The 22,093-nt window shown below is 50.3% G+C and overlaps 1 protein-coding gene across 1 annotated transcript in view; it reads left to right on the plus strand.

Annotated features, from left to right (window-relative positions):
* CTDSPL2 (CTD small phosphatase like 2) overlaps positions 1 to 22,093 on the plus strand; it is a 384,035-nt gene that overhangs the window by 247,838 nt on the left and 114,104 nt on the right. Inside the window, exon 10 of the mRNA XM_078682962.1 lies at positions 9,101 to 9,180. Coding sequence (XP_078539088.1) covers positions 9,101 to 9,180 — 80 coding nt within the window. The remainder of the gene's footprint in view (positions 1 to 9,100; positions 9,181 to 22,093) is intronic.

Here is a 22,093-nt window from a genome sequence, read left to right on the forward strand (position 1 = left end):
ATACTCCATCTTTACCACAATGGCGAAAAACAATCTGAAGATGGAGAGGATGCCCATGCGCACTGTTGTCCAGGGGAGGAGTCACCTATCTCGTGATACTTCGAAGACTCTACCAGGACAACAAGGTGCAAACATCCGGACCCAACACTAGGCGGTGATCTATGCTAAGATATGAATGTCAGCAGCCCTACATGCCAAGAACAGATGCATACTGGTAAGTAGCATTTTCCTGATCTGTTCCTCCTAAAGCCCACTCTACAAGAAAGATAGGGGCTTCAATGGCATTTTTAGGGAACATTCCCTTTGATGATATCTGCAGAGCAGCTACATGGTCTACACCGCACACATTCACAAAACACTATTGTGTAGATGTGCAAACTAAACCACAAGCTACTGTGGGCCAGGCTGTACTCAAAACACTATTCTGTAGTTGGGGATCTCTGTGTATAGTCATAATATAGTGAATAGTCCCGCTCATGTGCGGGGACCCCGGAGCAATCAAAAATAATCTCTTAAGCTGTCTTCATTGCAATCCTGCATAGACACTTAAGAGAGAATTAAAGACAAATAATGCAGCCTATACTTAAAAGGCTACACTGTCCAGTACTTCAACTTGAAATGTAAAGGATACTCCACCAACATCATTTTTAACACAGTCTGCCAAGTTTCACCCATAGAGAAACTTCCCCCTTCACAAAATCCTTGGAATCATAGAGAGGAAAGGGTGGACAGACAAGCCCCCCATAGGCTGCCATTATGTGGCTTGAAAAGGCATACCATGCCTTTAAGAAACTTTCCAGAACTTTCGGTATCCCAGAATGCACAGCACTTCTTTTTTCCGGCTCCTGCTAGCAGGACCCTGGAGCATTGAGCTCTCCCTTTTTGGGTGTTCTTGCACTTTTAAAAGTGTTCAGAGTGCTTTCACTCGAAGTCCTTTGGCCCTTTCTGCTCTTGCTGGTGTTTTTCTAGTACGTTTAGCCACTCTTTTTATCAAATATGCCATCCCTATTTGATAGATGTCCAGAGTGTGCTGGAAAGAAGGCCAAATCAGACAAGCACAGGGTGTGCTTTCATTGTCTGCCCCCTTCTCATGTCCCAGAGGATTGCGAGATCTGCCAACAGTTCTCCAACAGGACCCTGAGGGACAGGGAGAAGACTCGGCTTCAAGGATTGGAGAAGCGAAGACATCGTGACCAAGGTGGGTCTGGGCATGAAGGGGCTCCTTCCTCTGCCTGTGCTGAGGCCTCTGGGGGGCTCCCCAGTAAAGAAAAGGCCAGAAAACGACATCGTTCGACGTCGATGGCATCGACGTCTGCGTTGAGAGGAATGACCACGGTGTGTTCCCCGTCTCCCCAGGGCTCTGGGTCGAAGCGGCGGCGTCATTCGACGTCGAGGGGATGGACGTCGAGACCTCCGACGAGGTTGACGTCTAAGACAATTTCGTCGTCTAGGTACCACCGACGTCGAGAGGGGTCTAGCAGACACCGGCGCTCGCCGTCGAGGCGACACCGTCGGTCGTCGTCGACTCTGCATTTGTCATCGAGGAGGCGTTTCTCGGTGTCGAGAAAGATCTTCGACGTCGAAGAGGTCGACGCGTTTGACGTCGAGGAACAGATCGGAGGCGAGAAGAGAGATCAGGTCCCGAAGGCGTTCTAAGGCCAGGACAGAGTCCCAAGGCTCTGGTATCAGCCTTTCTTCTTCTTCGACCACGAGCTCACGGACGCGGCTGCGCTGTCGCTCATCAAGGAAGCGGTCGGCCTCGAGGTCCCCTTCAAGGGTACGGAAGCCAAAGAGAAAGAGGGTGGGACAGTCTCCGGGCTCGGGGTACTCACAAGTCTACTCACCCTCTAGGCATGGAACACCGCCCCCTCTGTTACCTAGGGGCCTTCCCCGAGGATACCTACAACTCCTCCGCCTCCGAGGACACCTACACCTCCTCCGAGGACTCCAACTTCTCCTCCTCCGAGGTCTTACTCGTTACATCTACCTACGCCACCCTCATGCCCTCCAAGGCCTAGGCTGCCGTCTCAGTCTCCACAACCCGCGCCTGTACCGCCAGTGGAGCGGCCAAGACCAAGGAGACAGCGGTCCAGCTCCGGACGGAGCAGGTCCAGAGATGATCGTCGGTCGTCTACTAGAGATGATCGTCGGTCGTCTACTAGATCCAGACGATGCCGCAGGAGAGACAGGTCCAGGTCCCGCCACACGGAGTCATCCAGTGCCAGGGACTATTCCCTGATGCTTTTGGATTCCCCTCGGACGAGGGTGTCTCCGGTAGACGACATTGCCTCCTTTCAGGAGGTCTTGTTGCGAGGAGTGGCAAAACTGGGCATCACGCTGATGGTTCCTACACCCTCAACCTCAGTGATATTCGAGACCCTACATAAAAAACAGCTGTCTCGTCCTCTACTACCTTTGGTGCCAAGGCTAGAAGAGCCAGCCATGGACCTCTTCATAACGCCTGCCTCTACGAAGTCTGCACCGTCAAGGCTACAAAAGAAGTACAAGGCCCCTGAGTCGGACCCTGCCTTTCTGCGTTCGGATCCTGTACCGGACTCGGTGATGGTGACGGCAGCCAGGAAACAACATTCCACCGCGCCATCATCAACGGTGCCTCCTGACAAGGAGAGTCGATTAATGGACTCAGCGGGCAGGAGACTTTGTGGTACGGCCTCCACGTCCATGAAGGCCGCCAGTGCCTCGGCGTTATTGGGGAGGTACGATAGAGCATTGTGGGAGTCCCTGCAGCAGTTCGCGGAACATCTTCCCAGGGAACGCAGAGTGGACTTCCAGGAGATGAACACGGAGGGAATGATGGTCTCTAACCAGATAATCAGCTCTGCGGCGGATTCCTCGCTGTTGGCAGCCCATGGATACTGCCACGGTATTAACCTGCGCCGACATGCCTGGCCGCGTACGTCGCTGAAGCCCGAAGCTAAACAGAGGGTCGCCAATCTGCCCTTTTCTGGAGCGACCCTGTTCGGCAGACATGCGGATAAGGAGATGGCATGCATGAAGGCGGAGGCTGAGACCCTGACGGCTGTCTGGTTAGAGAAGCCGAAGGAGCTAAGGAAGGCCTACCGCCCGTTCCAAAGGCCGTACGGGGCAGAGGACAGGGTCGGCAGGCTGGACAGCAGCAACAGCAGCAGCAGCAATACCAGCGGCGACCGTTCCAGAAGCACCAGAGGTGCAGAGGTGGACAGAAGTCCTCCGCAGCGAATAAGGGCCCGGCCGGGTCTAAGCCCTGAGGTGCTACTTCCCCCTCGTCCGTTACCCGCTCCGGTGGGGGGAAGCATCCAACATTACTTGGCAGAGTGGAGAAAAATTACTCAGGACAAGTGGGTGCTGAATATTGTTTGCAATGGATACAGTCTTCGTTTCATCAGCCCGCCTCCAGCGATTCCACCGGTTTGCTCGCAGTTCCAACTGCGCGAGCTCTAGGTGGAGGCGATACCCTGTTAAGGAAAAGGGCGATAGAAGACGTCCCTATGTCTCAAATAAGAAAGGGTCTATACTCTCGCTTCTTTCTGGTGCGCAAGAAAGACCAGAACGAGTTCAGGCCAATTCTGGATTTGCGACAAGCAAACAAATGGATTTGCATGGAGAAGTTCCGCATGCTATCTTCGCACCAGATTTACCCTCAGCTGCAAAGGGGAGACTGGCTCTGCGCGATAGACCTGCAGGATGCATACTTCCATGTGCCCATCACACGGAAACACTGGAAGTTCCTGCGATTCTTGGTCGGCACCAATCACTATCAGTACACTGTACTGCCGTTTGGACTGAAGTCTGCTCCAAGGACTTTTTCAAAGTGCATGGCAGTGGTGGCGGCACACCTGAGAAAGAACAAGGTGTTTGTCTACCCATACCTGGACGATTGGCTGATGAAAAGCCTCGACCTTCCAGGAAGCACAACTGCACTTCAACAGGACGGCCGCTCTGTTGAGCCAGCTGGGTTTGCACATCAACATGTCCAAGTCGGTCCCGACTCCGGTCCAGTCCTACAATACCTGGGGGCATCGATCGATACGTTGTCAGCAAGCGTGTCTCCTTCAGAGGAGAGACGCTTATCGATCCTTCGGAAGGCTCAGACTCTCACGACTGCTCGATCTACAACAGTGAGGACGGTGTCTTCTCTACTGGGGTCGATGGCCTCTTGTATCTTCCTCACTCCGCATGCACGCCTGCACATGAGGCCGCTGCAGGAATGTCTGGAGGATCCGTGGGACCAGAGACGAGGGACCTGGAACGACAGGATACGGTTGTCTCTACATGATCAGCAGTCCCTGAGATGGTGGTGTTCGGCGGAGAACCTCCTCAAGGGGGTTCCGTTCCACAAGGACATTCCCTCTCAGACTATCGTGACGGATGCTTCTCTCCACGGATGGGGAGCACATTCCGGACAGTTACAGATCCAAGGACTGTGGTCCCAGACGGAGTCAACGTACCACATCAATTTCCTGGAACTCAGAGCTGTTCACTTGGCACTGAAGGCCTTTAATCAGTCCTTCCAGACCAACTCTCTACTTGTACAGACGGACAATACGACCACAATGTATTATCTAAACAAGCAAGGGGGATCGAGATTGTGCACACTGTCACAGGAAGCGCAGGAGATCTGGCACTGGCTGCTAGCCAGAGGATTGACGATAACGGCCACCCATTTGCCAGGTGTGCAGAATGCTCAGGCGGACGCCCTCAGCAGACTGATTCAGGAAAACCACGAGCGGGTCATAAACTACGAAGTACTCGAAGGCGTCTTTGCCAGGTGGGGCACTCCAGACGTAGATCTGTTCGCCACCGCCGAAAACAGGAAATGCCGAGACTTCACATGCAGGTATTATCAGCAGGGGACTCTGGGGAATGCGTTATGGATCAACTGGTCGAACAGCTTTCTCTACACTTTTCCACCCATTCCCCTGATTCCGGCGGGGGATCATCAAGCTGTCCCAGTCCAGGGCGTGGATGATCCTCATTGCTCCGGAATGGCCCAGACAGTGGTGGTTCATGGACCTGCTGCACCGTTCTCTCCTTCCTCGCATGCGGCTGCCGTGCAGGCCGGACCTTCTCTAGTTCGGGGGGCAGATGGTGCACCCCAACCTCTCTTCCTTGAGTTTGGCGGCATGGCTCCTGAGATAGTGCAATATGGCCATTTGAATCTTCCTGCGGATTGTATGGACATACTGAAGGAGGCGAAGCGACCTTCCACTAGGACTTCCTATGCGTACAAGTGGAAGAGGTTCTGCATCTGGTGCACGTCCAAAAACTACGATCCGACGACATGCAAGGAAGATGTTATCCTTCCATACCTTTTGCATTTGGCGCAGTCTGGCCTTGATTTCCATTCTATTAAGGTTCATCTTGCTGCGCTGACTGCCTACCGGAAATGCCCTTCACAGACATCCTTCTTCCAGATCCCTGTGATAAAGGGTTTCTTGTAAGGTTTGAAGAAGGTGTTTCTTCCTGTTCGGCTGCCTTCGCCTTCATGGGAACTGAATGTGGTGCTGTCCAGGCTGATGAAGGAACCTTTCGAGCCCATTCATAAGGCCTCGCTGCAGCACCTGTCATGGAAGGCAGCGTTCCTCGTGGCCATCACATCGGCCCGCAGGGTGAGTGAAATTCAGGCGTTGTGTTGCCAGGAACCTTATACTGTTTTTCATGCTGCTAAGGTTGTGATGCGTACTCACCCTAAGTTCCTTCCAAAGTTGATTTCTGATTTTCATGTAAACCAGACTATAACTTTACCTACGTTCTTTCAGAATCCTTCCACTCCAGCGGAAAGGTCTCTTCATTCCCTGGATGTCAGAAGGGTGTTGAAATTCTATCTGGATAAGACCAAGGATATTCGTGGTTCAGACCAATTGTTTATTAATTATGGGTCGGTCAGGACTGGTCTTGCTACCTCTAAACAGTCCATCTCGAGGTGGATTGTGTCCTGTATCCACTTGTGTTATCAAAAGGCTAATAAGACCTTAGGGGGTAAGCCTAAGGCTCATTCCACCAGGGGCAAAGCAGCTACAACAGCTTTGCTCCGTAATGTTCCCATTGCAGACATCTGCAGGGCTGCCACGTGGAAGTCGGTCCATACCTTTGCGAAGCATTACTGTCTGGACTCTGATGCCAGAGCTGATGCTCAGGTTGGGCAGGCTTCGTTGCGAAATCTGTTTGCACAGTAGTGGTGTTGTCATTTTCCGCCATCGCCGATTGGTTGTGGGGATGGGCTTGCCATTCTATTCACTAGATTATGACTATACACAGAGATCCCCTACTACAGAAGGCGTAGTTTCTTACCTGTAACTCCAGTTCTGTAGTAGGGGTATCTCTGTTATAGTCATAAGCGCCCGCCCTCCTCCCCGGTGGAGAAAATGATAATGTACGGAATGCTTCAGGTCTAGCTTTATACACCTCCAAAAATAACTGAAAGTGGAGGGAAGTGCTGTGCATTCTGGGATACCGAAAGTTCTGGAAAGTTTCTTAAAGGCACGGTATCCCTTTTCAAGCCACATAATGGCAGCCTAGGGAGGGCTTGTCTGTCCACCCTTTCCTCTCTGATTCCAAGGATTTTGTGAAGGGGGAGGTTTCCCTATGGGTGAAACTTGGCAGACTGTGTTAAAAATGATGTTGGTGGAGTATCCTTTACATTTCTAGTTGAAGTACTGGACAGTGTAGCCTTTTAAGTATAGGCTGCATTATTTGTCTTTAATTCTCTCTTGTGTCTATGCAGGATTGCAATGAAGACGGCTTAAGAGATTATTTTTGATTGCTCCGGGGTCCCCGCACATGAGCTGGACTATTCACTAGATTATGACTATAACAGAGATACCCCTACTACAGAACTGGAGTTACAGGTAAGAAACTTACTCCTTTTAAACTACTGCAACAGATACTGGTGGTCGTCACTAGGAGGGGGTACTGCTATGTAATCTATGCAACAGTGTGTAATCTGCAGCTCAAATGCATCGAACGAAAAAAATGCTACTTGCCAGTATGCATCTGTTCTTGGCATGAAGAGCTGCAGAGTTACACACGCCCACCTGCCTCCCCGGCTACCTTTATCTGTTCTAGTATTATTTTAATTAGATACAGCTTACATAGGCATCCTTCCTATTTCCTACAAAGCTCCATCATTTCCCTGCTGGCGAAAAACAATCTAAGGATGGAGCCGATGCCCATGCGCAATGTGATCCAAAGGAGGATTCACCCATCTTGTGACTTTCAAAGACTTTTCAGGACAAAAATAAGTGCAAACATCCGGGCCCAACACTAGATGGCGATCTATGCAACAGTGTGTAACTCTGCAGCTCTACATGCCAAGAACAGATGCATACTGGTAAGTAGCATTTTCCTTCTTAACCTTGAAGGTCTGAGTCAGAATAGGTCCCAAGGAGTGGGGCCAGTTTTGAGGGCCCCAAAGCGAAGCATGTTTACCCAGAATCATGACCTCCAAATTATCACCATTCAGCCTTAGATGGTTAGCACTCATCCAGGTGGCCACTCGGCTCAAGCCCACATTAAGGTCAGAGTCCATGATCCTGGGTAGATGACAAAGAGAATATAATTTGTGTCATCTGCGTATGAAAATATAGTCAGACTGCAACTCTCTACTATGTTGGCTTGACATAGATATTAAATAGCAGACGGCTTAGCATGGAGCCTTGGGAGACACCATAAGTTAAAGCTTGAATTTCAGATCTGGCACTGGCTGAACAGACTTGAAATTTATTGTCCTTGAGAAATTGTTAGCCAGGGAAGGGCCTTATCTTCCAGGCCTAAAGAAGATAGGCGTTCAAGCTAGATAGTGAGACAGGATCCATCTTGGCTAAGGTCTAATGAGATAAGCGCAGCTGTACCACCCTCATCCTGGAATCGTCTAAGATGTTCGGTGACTCCAAGGAGGGTGGATTCCGTACTGTCTTGCCCTGAACCCTGACTGAAGGATGAAAAAATTCTACGTAGGATGTTAGATGAGCATTAAAATGCTGCCCCAAAGTTTTGGAAGCACGGGTAGCCAAGAGATTGGTCTGAAGTTCAAGCAGATCGAAGCATCCAGATTCGGGTTTTTTAGGAATGGAAGCACTATAGCTTACAAGGCCCTCACGTAATAAAGTATTCAGGAGATCAACCACCATATGTAATAGTATTGGATTCAGTAGGCAAAGTTTGGAGGGTGGTAAAGTATCCAGTGTGGAGCTTAATTTGATAGCTTGCAGAATAGCGAGAAACCTGAAGAGGTCAAGAGTAGGCCAGAGTGACATAGTGGGTATTAAATCAAGACTATTCACACTGTTACAAAGTTTGTGTTGAGGCTGGTTCATCCGCTGATTCGGAAACCCCAAGTAAGGAGTTGCCCTCGACATCTTTAGACAGTTGAAGATGGATGTCATCCAAGTTTTTCCATAAAAAAACTGAGCTAGCTCCTCGCATTGTCTTTTGGAAAGCGAGGTATGGATATCTACTCCCTTGGTTTAAAGATTGGATCCACAATGATTTATTGCAATGGTATGGAGGAAACATTCTGCCCTGCTGCACCCTGCAGCAAGACCACAAGATGTTTGGGAGCCATTAAAGTCATTTTTACTGAAATATTAGAACAGGGTGAACAATATTGTGAGAATTGGCAATAAAGTGGCTTCATAGATAGTTGATGAATTGTGCAGATGTGTAACTTTAAACTAATAGAGCGTTATTATAATTTTCAGTTTTAGGATGCTCTATGCCTTTGTATGTTTGCTGTCCAAAGGACATTACTGTATTTGATGTGCTTTAATATGTGCAATTCTGCAATTCAAGTTGTAAAATGAAATATTTCTCTAGATTAGCTGAATGTTTCCTCCAGTCCACTCAGATATCAACTACAAAACATGTAGTTTTAGGTATTGCAGTACCCACAGATGTGTATGTGATTCTTTCCACTTGAATTACACACTTAACATTATTGAAAATCGCAGAGGTCCACATTCTTACTGTTGTATGGTCATAAAATCCTTTTACCTTAAACCAGTCAAAGGGGGTTAGGAGATTCAGAATTACTGTAATTATTTGGCGAGGAAAGATATCTTGAGTTTCATTCTTGCTGATGATATTTATCTTCTATGTACAGATCATTTTATTCACTGCTTCAAAGAAGGTCTATGCAGACAAGTTATTGAATATACTGGACCCTAAAAAACGTCTTGTCAGGTAATTAAACTACTGAAAAAAGCAGCGAGCATGCAGTCCTCTTTGAAGTACAATCTGTTTTTGTAGTTATGTGCCAGCATTAGAGTAATGAATATTTTGTATTTAAGTGCCTGCCATGAGGGACACACATCATTTGCTCTCTAAAAAGATCTCCTTGGAATGGATATTGATTTTGAGGAAAATGTACTCCGATTACTTTTGTCGGTTAAAGATGGGCGAGTGCGATTAATAAAGTTTTTCTTTTATTAAACTGCTTATTTTATATTTAAAAAACCTGATGTGGGCTGAGAGAATGTCAGTTATGCTTACATCTTAATAAATAGCAGTCATTGTTGCATGGCACAAGGATGTTCTTCAGTGATGAGTATCTTGACATCATTGAAATACAGGTGAGTTTGCTGTGTTTTCTTGTATTGTTGGAAGAAGCATTTACAGTTTGGAATTCCTGACTGCCCTGTCACTTAACCAGTGGGCAGTTAATCAGATGTTTTCGATTTCCTTTTTGTGGTGATGCGTCTGTTGTCCAGAATATTTGCTCTTTCTAATGATTTGCTGGACCAGTTGAAGAAAAAAAATCACAAATTCCCTTATTTTCATCTTTGAAGCCAATCTACATGATTCAGTTGAAGGTCACCTTGTTTCCCTCCTTCATTTGTTTTTCTGCTAATGGAGTGACGGAGGTCTTTGTTAACCAGTCACTCCAGTTCGAGGTGCTCTCGTATTTTTCACTGAAAGGATATGTTAACTTCAACTCTTACACTAGTGATGGGTGTGTGCTTTTATCTCCATATCACTTTCAAGTGGAAACATCTTTTTTTTGTATTCATGGGATTTTAAACCTCTCATTTGATTAAAAAGCTGATTCCGAAGCACATTGCAGAACTTCCCAAAACATGTTAACATGGCTGGTTCAAGCTCCTATTTTTTTTCTGCATAGGATAACAGTGGCACGGCCGCTAAGTAAACTGTAAGGCTGTTCATTCATCTCTTGGTTTCTCTTTGCAGAACCATTAATCTCTTGTTAGCTGCTGCTATTAGCATTACTCATGTCTTGATCTGGTAGGCAGGAGTATGGCTGACTCCCACTGCTGGTACGTTCTGTTCTTGGGTTGTGATAATTTGAAACACATTTGACCCCTCCCATTGCTTGTGTAATGCTTTTTTAGACAGTTGAAAGTGAGTCCTATGATTTTGAGTTAATTTCAAATCAGCATTGGCAAAGCCAATACGTTTAGCTTTGGCTCCAGCCTTTTGGCCTTCAGTGCTTGTTTTATCTTGCCATGTGTTTGTAAAACATTATACTTGGGGGAGCTGCAGGTGTGTGTGTGTGTGTGTGTGTGTGTGTGTGTGTGTGTGTCGCGCATGGCTAGTGTTGGGCTCAAATGTTTGCAACTTGTTTTTCTTTGAAGAAGGCTTTGAGTAACGAGGTGTAGGGACTACACCAATTACTGGTAATGCGTTTGGGCATCAGTTCTATTGTTAGATTCTTTTATTTCCTGACGATGGGTTGGCCCGTGTTTGAGCAGAGCTCTAGAGCTCTGTTTCCTGCTTGCTTTCAAGCTTCTCTATACCCATAGGAAAAAAGATACCATGATGCTCTCTGACTGACTGGATTCTTCTTCACCCTTTTGGGGAGCACGCACCACGGGACCTTCAACCTCCATCTTCGGTCCTTGAGAATGCTGTAACTGTAATGGCAAGGACCACTTTCCTGTACTGCCCACAGTGTAGAGCTATGTACCCCAGGACCTCCATCAGGTCTGCAACCTATTTGTCCCCACAGCACGATGAGGCCTCCTGCGCAACCTGTCTCACAAGGGAACAACACGAACGACGTTTCGCTTGAGGCACCATAGGACATCAACCGTGGGCTGATACCCCTGAACTGTTTGGGGACCACAACATCTAGGTGGAAGAAAAACCAAAACACTCAGCCGAGCAGGCCAATCTTGCTATCGGAGTCTGAGACTGAAAACCCTCATGTCATCAAAGTCCATCCATAGAATACATCAACTGTGAGTACCACCAACACCGCTCTAAGGCCAAGCACTGCCCTTGAATGGGTCAGGCATTTAGCCCTGAAGCAAACTTCCAGTCCGTCACTGCCCACAGGCCATGGTCCGCACTGACACAAGGCCTTGGGTCCAACAGCGATTCAGCCTTCGACACTGTAACTGCCACCAAAGACCCTGCATCCGTCACCGATGATGCCCACGATGCCTTTGTTTAGACACCACTAATAGCCTCAAAATGTAAATGTCCAGTATTTGTAAAGCGCAAACAATTACCCAAGGGTGTCAAGGCGCTGGGGGCCGTCGGGAAGATTAAGTGAGCTATTGCCCAGAGTCACATGGTGCTGCGCTGATCTGGCGCCGGGGATCGAACCGTGAGCCCCCGGGTTCTGGAGTTAGTCTCCCTGGCCGTTGCGCCACACCTCTTCCCTCTAAGGTCCAGAAACTTCCTCAGCTCTGACGGTCCTCATGTCCAAAAACTCCATCTTTCTGGCATGGTGAACTCTCTTCAGCACCAAAGAGGCCTACTCCCACAGCTCTGTTCTTCGATGAATAGGAGCAGCTGATCTTGCAGCGCCTAAGGCAGGAATTTGATGTCAAGCAGAAGCGATCCTTACCCATCCACAGACTTGCTCAATCTTAGCACAGCCTCCTCTCAAGTCTCTGGGCACCGTTCCTCACAAGATCAAACTGACTTTTGAGGAGGCTTCTCCTTGAAGCCTGAAGCAACTCCCAGGGCCAGAAACCACCAGGATTGGGGGGGCTAGCCTGCTTTCAACTAGATCGTGTCCTCCTCCTTTTTTCCCTCCCACACCATTTTCATCCTCTCCTCCTCCAATTTCTCCTCCACATAAGGGTTGCCCATCATCACTCTCTCCTGGGTGTTTCCCACATTCATCACTCAGGGTGGGTGGGGGTTGGAGTTTGGATGGTCCTTCCTTTTCTTTAGACACTTAGGAGTCCCTTTTCAACCCATAGCCTCAGGATCACCCAAGGGATGATAATGGTGTTGATCTACCTGGGGACATTGACTCTGACCTCCAGGATGCCAAGCAGTCCCCTTCAAACACCACCTCGTACCATGAGGTCCTTCATTGAGCTGCCACCCTCCACAACATGTAAATTTAGATAAGGACGAAGAGGACAAAGATTTTCTCATGGAGATGATGTCCTACACACACATCGCTCCCTCAAATGTTTACCCAAGCTCATGGGCATGCTGAAGACTGACCCTGACATTTGAGGAGCCCGTCAAAATTAGGGTGGTCACTCCTAGTGTGAACAAAAAGTGTAAAGCTTCCCCCACAGATACTCTTTACCTCAGTGGGCACCTCCCCACAAGACTCACTGGTAGTCCACACAGCTTGGAGAGCAGGAAGATTGATGCAGCTTGTATACGCCTTGCAGTCCAGTCAGCCACCCATTGGAGTATCACCAGATCAATCGGCCTGCTGTTCAGGTATGACCAGGCTCACAGAGTTGACATGGAGGAGTTCTTATAACACCTCCCAGAGCAGTACCAGAAAGGAGGCCATGACCTAGTCACCTAGAGAAAATTATATGCAACACTACCATTTGGTGTACCCTAGACGCTGTGGATACTGCGGCGCGTGAAATAAATGCAAGCATACTCCACCGATGCAATGCCTGATTCGATGTCTCTGGCTTCAAGGAAGAGGTTCAGAAGCACTTGCCAAACTTGCCTTTTGATGATAAGCACTTCGGTCTGCAGGTTGTCCAGATGCTCGAGATAATCAAGAAGAATACTGTTGCAGCCAAGACCATGGGTACACTCCAGACCGATTCTCCCCTTAGCTCCTCTAGCAGGTCCCAGTACTGTGGGAGCATGTAGTACACCTACCCAAAGCCTCTACCTCCTTCACACAGCTATTGTTGGGGGGTATTGGAGCTTAGGAGTAACAACTCCAGTAGAGGGAAGGGCAGTGACGCTAAAGCAGACACCCCTGGGGAACCCTGACTTGCTCACACTTACACCGATGATCACACTACACCTGTCAGGCAACGACTACTTTTAGCAGTGGGTCCTCACCATCCTAGGCCATGGTTACTGCTTGGAGCCTGCCAAACATTCCACCATGCACGGGCACACCCTCTCTCTCCAGAACACCAGTGCCTCCTCCAAGAAGAAATAAAGCACTCATTCAAAAAGGGGACATGGAGCCTGTGCTCCTATACTTACACCAGTGCAGCAAGGGAGTGAACTCCCTCTACTTTCTTATTGTCCAGAAGGACTGGTCTCTCTGGCCCATCCTCTACTTCGACCCCCTCAACACGTACATCCTGTCAGAGCACTTCCACATGGTCATGCTCCAAGATGTCATCCCTCTAATACAGCAAGACAAATGCATGAATTCCCTCAAGCTGAAGGACCCCTACTTTCTACTACTCGCTCTCTACTACGACTTGCTCTCTACTACGACTTGCTCTCTACTACGACTTGCTCTCTACTACGACTTGCTCTCTACTACGACTTGCTCTCTACTACGACTTGCTCTCTACTACGACTTGCTCTCTACTACGACTTGCTCTCTACTACGACTTGCTCTCTACTACGACTTGCTCTCTACTACGACTTGCTCTCTACTACGACTTGCTCTCTACTACGACTTGCTCTCTACTACGACTTGCTCTCTACTACGACTTGCTCTCTACTACGACTTGCTCTCTACTACGACTTGCTCTCTACTACGACTTGCTCTCTACTACTTGCACTCTACTACTTGCACTCTACTACTTGCACTCTACTACTTGCACTCTACTACTTGCACTCTACTACTTGCACTCTACTACTTGCACTCTACTACTTGCACTCTACTACTCGCACTCTACTACTCGCACTCTACTACTCGCACTCTGCTGCTCGCACCCTGCTGCTCGCACTCGCACTCTACTTGCACTCGCACTCTACTACTCGCACTCTGCTACTCGCACTCTGCTGCTCGCACTCTGCTGCTCGCACTCTGCTGCTCGCACTCTGCCGCTCGCACTCTGCCGCTCGCACTCTGCCGCTCGCACCCTGCCGCTCGCACCCTGCTGCTCGCACCCTGCTGCTCGCACCCTGCTGCTCGCACTCGCACTCTACTTGCACTCGCACTCTACTTGCACTCGCACTCTACTTGCACTCGCACTCTGCTGCTCGCACTCTGCTGCTCGCACTCTGCTGCTCGCACTCTGCTGCTCGCACTCTGCTGCTCGCACTCTGCCGCTCGCACTCTGCCGCTCGCACTCTGCCGCTCGCACTCTGCCGCTCGCACTCTGCCGCTCGCACTCTGCCGCTCGCACTCTGCCTCTCGCACTCTGCCGCTCGCACTCTGCCTCTCGCACTCTGCCTCTCGCACTCTGCCGCTCGCACTCTGCCGCTCGCACTCTGCCGCTCTCACTCTGCCGCTCTCACTCTGCCGCTCTCACTCTGCCGCTCTCACTCTGCCGCTCTCACTCTGCCGCTCTCACTCTGCCGCTCTCACTCTGCCGCTCTCACTCTGCCGCTCTCACTCTGCCGCTCTCACTCTGCCGCTCTCACTCTGCCGCTCTCACTCTGCCGCTCTCACTCTGCCGCTCTCACTCTGCCGCTCTCACTCTGCCGCTCTCACTCTGCCGCTCTCACTCTGCCGCTCTCACTCTGCCGCTCTCACTCTGCCGCTCTCACTCTGCCGCTCTCACTCTGCCGCTCTCACTCTGCCGCTCTCACTCTGCCGCTCTCACTCTGCCGCTCTCACTCTGCCGCTCTCACTCTGCCGCTCTCACTCTGCCGCTCTCACTCTGCCGCTCTCACTCTGCCGCTCTCACTCTGCCGCTCTCACTCTGCCGCTCTCACTCTGCCGCTCTCACTCTGCCGCTCTCACTCTGCCGCTCTCACTCTGCCGCTCTCACTCTGCCGCTCTCACTCTGCCGCTCTCACCCTGCCGCTCTCACCCTGCCGCTCTCACCCTGCCGCTCTCACCCTGCCGCTCTCACCCTGCCGCTCTCACCCTGCCGCTCTCACCCTGCCGCTCTCACCCTGCCGCTCTCACCCTGCCGCTCTCACCCTGCCGCTCTCACCCTGCCGCTCTCACCCTGCCGCTCTCACCCTGCCGCTCTCACCCTGCCGCTCTCACCCTGCCGCTCTCACCCTGCCGCTCTCACCCTGCCGCTCTCACCCTGCCGCTCTCACCCTGCCGCTCTCACCCTGCCGCTCTCACCCTGCCGCTCTCACCCTGCCGCTCTCACCCTGCCGCTCTCACCCTGCTGCTCTCACCCTGCTGCTCTCACCCTGCTGCTCTCACCCTGCTGCTCTCACCCTGCTGCTCTCACCCTGCTGCTCTCACCCTGCTGCTCTCACCCTGCTGCTCTCACCCTGCTGCTCTCACCCTGCTGCTCTCACCCTGCTGCTCTCACCCTGCTGCTCTCACCCTGCTGCTCTCACCCTGCTGCTCTCACCCTGCTGCTCTCACCCTGCTGCTCTCACCCTGCTGCTCTCACCCTGCTGCTCTCACCCTGCTGCTCTCACCCTGCTGCTCTCACCCTGCTGCTCTCACCCTGCTGCTCTCACCCTGCTGCTCTCACCCTGCTGCTCTCACCCTGCTGCTCTCACCCTGCTGCTCTCACCCTGCTGCTCTCACCCTGCTGCTCTCACCCTGCTGCTCTCACCCTGCTGCTCTCACCCTGCTGCTCTCACCCTGCTGCTCTCACCCTGCTGCTCTCACCCTGCTGCTCTCACCCTGCTGCTCTCACCCTGCTGCTCTCACCCTGCTGCTCTCACCCTGCTGCTCTCACCCTGCTGCTCTCACCCTGCTGCTCTCACCCTGCTGCTCTCACCCTGCTGCTCTCACCCTGCTGCTCTCACCCTGCTGCTCTCACCCTGCTGCTCTCACCCTGCTGCTCTCACCCTGCTGCTCTCACCCTGCTGCTCTCACCCTGCTGCTCTCACCCTGCTGCTCTCACCCTGCTGCTCTCACCCTGCTGCTCTCACCCTGCTGCTCTCACCCTGCTGCTCTCACCCTGCTGCTCTCACCCTGCTGCTCTCACCCTGCTGCTCTCACCCTGCTGCTCTCACCCTGCTGCTCTCACCCTGCTGCTCTCACCCTGCTGCTCTCACCCTGCTGCTCTCACCCTGCTGCTCTCACCCTGCTGCTCTCACCCTGCTGCTCTCACCCTGCTGCTCTCACCCTGCTGCTCTCACCCTGCTGCTCTCACCCTGCTGCTCTCACCCTGCTGCTCTCACCCTGCTGCTCTCACCCTGCTGCTCTCACCCTGCTGCTCTCACCCTGCTGCTCTCACCCTGCTGCTCTCACCCTGCTGCTCTCACCCTGCTGCTCTCACCCTGCTGCTCTCACCCTGCTGCTCTCACCCTGCTGCTCTCACCCTGCTGCTCTCACCCTGCTGCTCTCACCCTGCTGCTCTCACCCTGCTGCTCGCACCCTGCTGCTCGCACCCTGCTGCTCGCACCCTGCTGCTCGCACCCTGCTGCTCTCACCCTGCTGCTCTCACCCTGCTGCTCTCACCCTGCTGCTCTCACCCTGCTGCTCTCACCCTGCTGCTCTCACCCTGCTGCTCTCACCCTGCTGCTCTCACCCTGCTGCTCTCACCCTGCTGCTCTCACCCTGCTGCTCTCACCCTGCTGCTCTCACCCTGCTGCTCTCACCCTGCTGCTCGCACCCTGCTGCTCGCACCCTGCTGCTCGCACCCTGCTGCTCGCACCCTGCTGCTCGCACCCTGCTGCTCGCACCCTGCTGCTCTCACCCTGCTGCTCTCACCCTGCTGCTCTCACCCTGCTGCTCTCACCCTGCTGCTCTCACCCTGCTGCTCTCACCCTGCTGCTCTCACCCTGCTGCTCGCACCCTACTACTCGCACTCTACTACTCACTCCACACCTCTACCGCTCCACCTCTACCGCTCCACGCACACATATGCACATATATATGCATATATATATCTATATAAATGCATGCATACATATACATATATGCATACATATGCACGTTATGTACATGAAAGTTTGAAAAACATTAATACAGGCAAAGCTAAAAAGCCACCTAATTACAAACAGAATTGCTTTAACGTAAACGAGGGCGAGACCTATTGCATTTTCAATGCTTGCTTAGGTTCCATCAAGAAGGCATTCAGATGTGTCACACATTTGAAATTAGATCACTGTAGTAAAGCTACTGCTCACCAGGGAAGTCTGCTGCTGGTATTGAAAGTGCATGTTTCAGTCTGCATGTCAGCATTTTTTTATGAAATAGAAGAGAATTTGAGAAGTCAAAATATGTCCTAACTTTTTTTTATTCTGCAGCACTATTCATAATTTCTATGGCAAAATAAACCCACTCCTTTTATTCCTTTTTAAATTAAATGTTTTAAGAGTTACCACTTTATTCCAATCAAGATGGCTTCAGGTATGCCATACGTTTGTCATAAGTAGGACTGTTAGCGCTCTAGTTCTTCTTTAGAACACTCTGGGAAGCTGCAGCAGAACACAAAGGAATCAACTGACAGTCTCTGCCCTTGTTGGATGTTCAAGTTTTACTGAGAATGTCAGACTTCATTCTCACATGACTGAGAAAGATAATGTGAATTTACAGAAAATATGCTCTGTTTAGCTTATAGATAACCTTCCAAACCTCTGTGGGAAAAGCATGAGAAAATAGTTTTCTCTCAAACTTGTTTCATGATATCCCAGCAGAAGGCTTTTTCACACGGTAAAATCACCTTAGAACACACCACAAATCCTAAAATGAGTATGGTACCATCAAAAAATGGTTTACAATGTAACTAAAATCTTCAAAATTTCCATTAACTGCAATGCTTATTAATGAGGTGCTATCATGTATATTGCTCCTAAGATGGCTGCCAACACTTCTTGGATGAAGTGCTGACAGCCAATCAGATCTCAAGATGAGGTGTAATTAGGCTCCGCCCAAATATATATATTTTTTTCCTTTAATATCTAAAAAAGTACTAAAGCGATTTACACCATTTAACAAAAAAGGCCCGACTTTGAACCAAGGTCTACCTTTCTGCCAAATTTGGTGTGATTCCGTTCAGCAGTTCTGGCTGTAGCTGCGATTAAAAGTTCCTACGGTAATTTGCATGGGGAAAACACGTTTTGGACCCCCTTTTTTCTCGGCCCCCGCTTGACGAATCACCCCGAGACTTTCAGGATCGGAGCGGACCGGAGCTCCCCACCAGTTTTGAAAATTTCGTTAATATTTGTCAACCGGCACCAAAGTTATTCCAAATAGAATGTTGTGGATTTCCTATGGAAAATAGATCCGAACTATAACTACCTACTGGCGACTGCTACACACACACCACACACACCCACACACACACCACACACACACACACACACACACACACCACCACCACCACCACCACCACCACCACCAACAGCCCATACAAATGGAGAAACGCCTTTACTGCAACTGACTTCTCCAGGCGCACTGTTGTACGGGGAGACTAGCGGTAGGAAGTGTGGGCTGTAATGACAGTTTCTGCCCAGTACAAGTGCCGGTTCAAGTCCAACCACGCTCGATATCAGCCCCTCAAACTTGAGACAATCAAAAAACAGGCTGATAGTAACATCCCCCAAAACGCGACGAGCATGATGAGTAATGTAGTCCTTACGAACACTTTTTTTGGGCGTGCCTTAGAGCGAGAGTAGGAGGATCACAGCCTACTTTAGGAGGATGGCCTAACACTTCAAAATTAACTTAGAACCACAGCGCCAGAGGCAACTGATTAAGTCTCTTGCCGAAACGCGTCTTGCCAGGCTCTGAACTACTATATTGCAGCCACGCCGTGTCCCCTTCTGTCTACTCAACGGAGGAAGATGTTCTTGGAAATATATATATATATTCGAGGCATATGAGCTGCAGATGGCACACTATGCATAGATGGCCACCTAGTGTTGGGCCCGGATGTTTGCAGTTTGTTTTTCTTGTAAAAAGTCTTTGGAAGTCACGAGATAGGTGACTCCTCCTTTGGGTGATACTGCGCATGGGCATTGGCTCCATCCCCAGATAGTTTTTTTCCGCCACCGGGCTCGGATGTGGTTCCAGCGCTCCTGGTTGGAACCGATTACAGTCTGCGCGCACTCCTCACCGACTTCAAGAAACTACTCTCGAAAGTGTTTACCAGTCAACACTATTCTTCAAGACTAAGAACGTCCATTCCGGTAGTCGACTACGGCCTTCGGGCCTCGACTCGAGCTAATGGAAAGGACGCCATTTAAAAAGTGTCCTCGATGTGGGTCGAAGTTTCCCCACACCGACCTCCACGAGGTCTGTAACCTCTGCCTCTCTCTGGAGCACGAGGCCAAGGACTGTTCAGCCTGTGCCTCCTTCCGGTCCAAAAAGACTATCCGGGACCGGAGAGCCAGAAGAACAATGGCTCAAAGATCTTCAGCATTGATTCCGGACGACATCTTCCAGGAAGGCGTCGACGTCCCAGAACAGCACGACGTCGACAGCTACTCGGAGGCTGAAGATTCTGATGTCGAGGACGTGACTCCAGCGCAGCGGGTTATAAGTAAGACAGTCAACCGCGACCCTACCTCGACACACACTAAAAAGGCTACGGTCACACACTCGCCCTTGGGCTCGGGTGCACACCGAGACACTACTTCGACGGCCCCACCTTCGGGCTCGGCCAAGAAGTCAATAAGGCCTTCGGGCGACTCGGGCTCGAGTCGACCCCCACTCGGTGCCAGCCCACACTCACCGGCACCGAAGAAACTATCTAGTACCGCACCAAAGCCATCGGCGCCGAAACACTCAGTTCCCTCGGCACCCAGAACAACTTCGGAGCCACACAAAGCTTCCAGCCCCAAGAAAGCACTGGAGCCGAAGCATACATCGGAGTCGAAAAAAGTATCGGACTCGAAAAAATCCTCAGAACCGAAAAAGACTTCGGAACCAAAAAAGACCCCGGCTTCCCCCATTAAAGATAAGAGGTCGAAAGAAGCCGCTACGGCGCCAAAACAAGCTTCCACGTCGAAAGGTCACACTCCTGAAAGAGACTGGTTTACTCCAGAGCCAAGGCAAAAGACTCTCATAAAAGATCCCAAGACTGGTCGATTGACGTTATCAAAGAAACGACCATCAGGGGCACCAGCTCCGGCTCCAAAGAAGGACATTGCTACCTCACCTATGCATGTGCCTTCCCCGTCTTCTCCACCCAATCCCTACCCCCATATTTCACCACCTCGCTCCCCTACACCATCTAGCACACATGATGATAATGGGGACGACATATCAGATACAGGGGCTAACCCACAGGAGCCATATTATTCCCCAGCCTCGCCAGACCCATGGGACAATTATAATACACCAGATGTCCCAAATGTACCTCAAGATGACATATACCCCTCTAGGCCTTCACCGCCAGAGGACACCATGGGGTTTAACCAGTTACTGCTTAGAGCAGCACAATACCATGGGGTAGACATGCACTCCGATGTAGTAGAGGAGGACGTCCTGCTAGACACATTTGACACCGCACAAAGGTCCTCAGCAATTTTGCCAATGCTCAAAGGCGTGGTTAAACATGCCTCTGAGGTCTTTAAAGACCCAGTCAGAACTCGGGTCATAAACCCAAGAGTAGAAAAAAAGTATAAAGCTGCACCATCTGACCCAACATATATAAAGGGACCAGTTCCCCTAGACTCTCTAGTCGTATCTAACGCACGTAAGAGAGCGAACTCTCAAACGTCAGGCGAAGCTCCCCCACCAGACAAGAAATCTAAACTCCTTGACGCGTCAGGGAAAAGAACTGCCTTACAAGCAGCAAACATGTGGCGCATTGCCAACACACAAGCCTTACTAGCACGCTATGATAGGGCACATTATGATGAGCTCGAAGACATAATGCAACATCTCCCTGATCAATTTAAGGATAGAGCTAGTGAGCTAATTCAAGAAGGGAAAATTATCACTAACACATCTATCCGCTGTGCACTAGATGCAGCAGACACAGCCTCCAGAGCCGTCAATACTAGCGTCCTGCTGCGCAGGCATGCTTGGCTACGTATATCTGGCTTCAAGCCAGAGGTCCAAAGTGCTATACTCAATCAACCATTCGATGAGCAACACTTATTTGGACACGAGGTGGATGTCTCCCTCAAAAAAATGAAGACACCGACACAGCAAAATCTATGGGAGCCCTGCAGTCGCAGGCTCCCAAACGTTCATTTCGTCGCTCCTCATATAGAGGTGCAAACAGAGGGTACTCATCAGACACACCTTCCACAGGATACAAAAGCCCCACTCAGTCTACCTACAGTAAGTGCTACCAAAGGGGAGGTTACCGCGGTAATAACAACAAGGGCAGAGGCAAGAACAACAACTCACGCTCTGCCTCCACCCCTACCCAATGACTCCCCTCCCCATTCCACTCCTGTCGGGGAAGGATACAGCAATACCTACCAGCCTGGGAAAACATATCAGGCAGGTGGGTGCTTCAAATAATTCAGTGAGGTTACTGTCTAGAACTAATATCTACCCCCCCAAACATACCACCCAAACAGCGTCCAATGTCACTAGATCATTTAACGCTGCTCAGAGTAGAAGTATTTTCTCTCCTGCAGAAAAATGCAATAGAAATAGTTCCAAAACATCAAAGGAACAAAGGAGTATATTCCCTATACTTCTTAATTCCAAAGAAGAACGGATCTCTGAGACCTATTCTAGACCTCTAAACGCTTACATACAGTCAGATCATTTCCATATGGTCACACTTCAGCAAGTCCTTACACTCCTGTTGCAGAATGACTTTCTTTTCACACTAGATCTCAGACGCCTACTTTCACATCCCAATTCACCAGGCGCACAGAAAGTATCTAAGATTTGAGCTAGAAGGACAGCACTACCAATTCAAAGTACTCCCATTCGGAGTAACAACAG

The sequence above is a fragment of the Lissotriton helveticus genome, chromosome 3_1, assembly GCF_964261635.1.
Source record: "Lissotriton helveticus chromosome 3_1, aLisHel1.1, whole genome shotgun sequence".
NCBI lineage: Eukaryota > Metazoa > Chordata > Amphibia > Caudata > Salamandridae > Lissotriton > Lissotriton helveticus.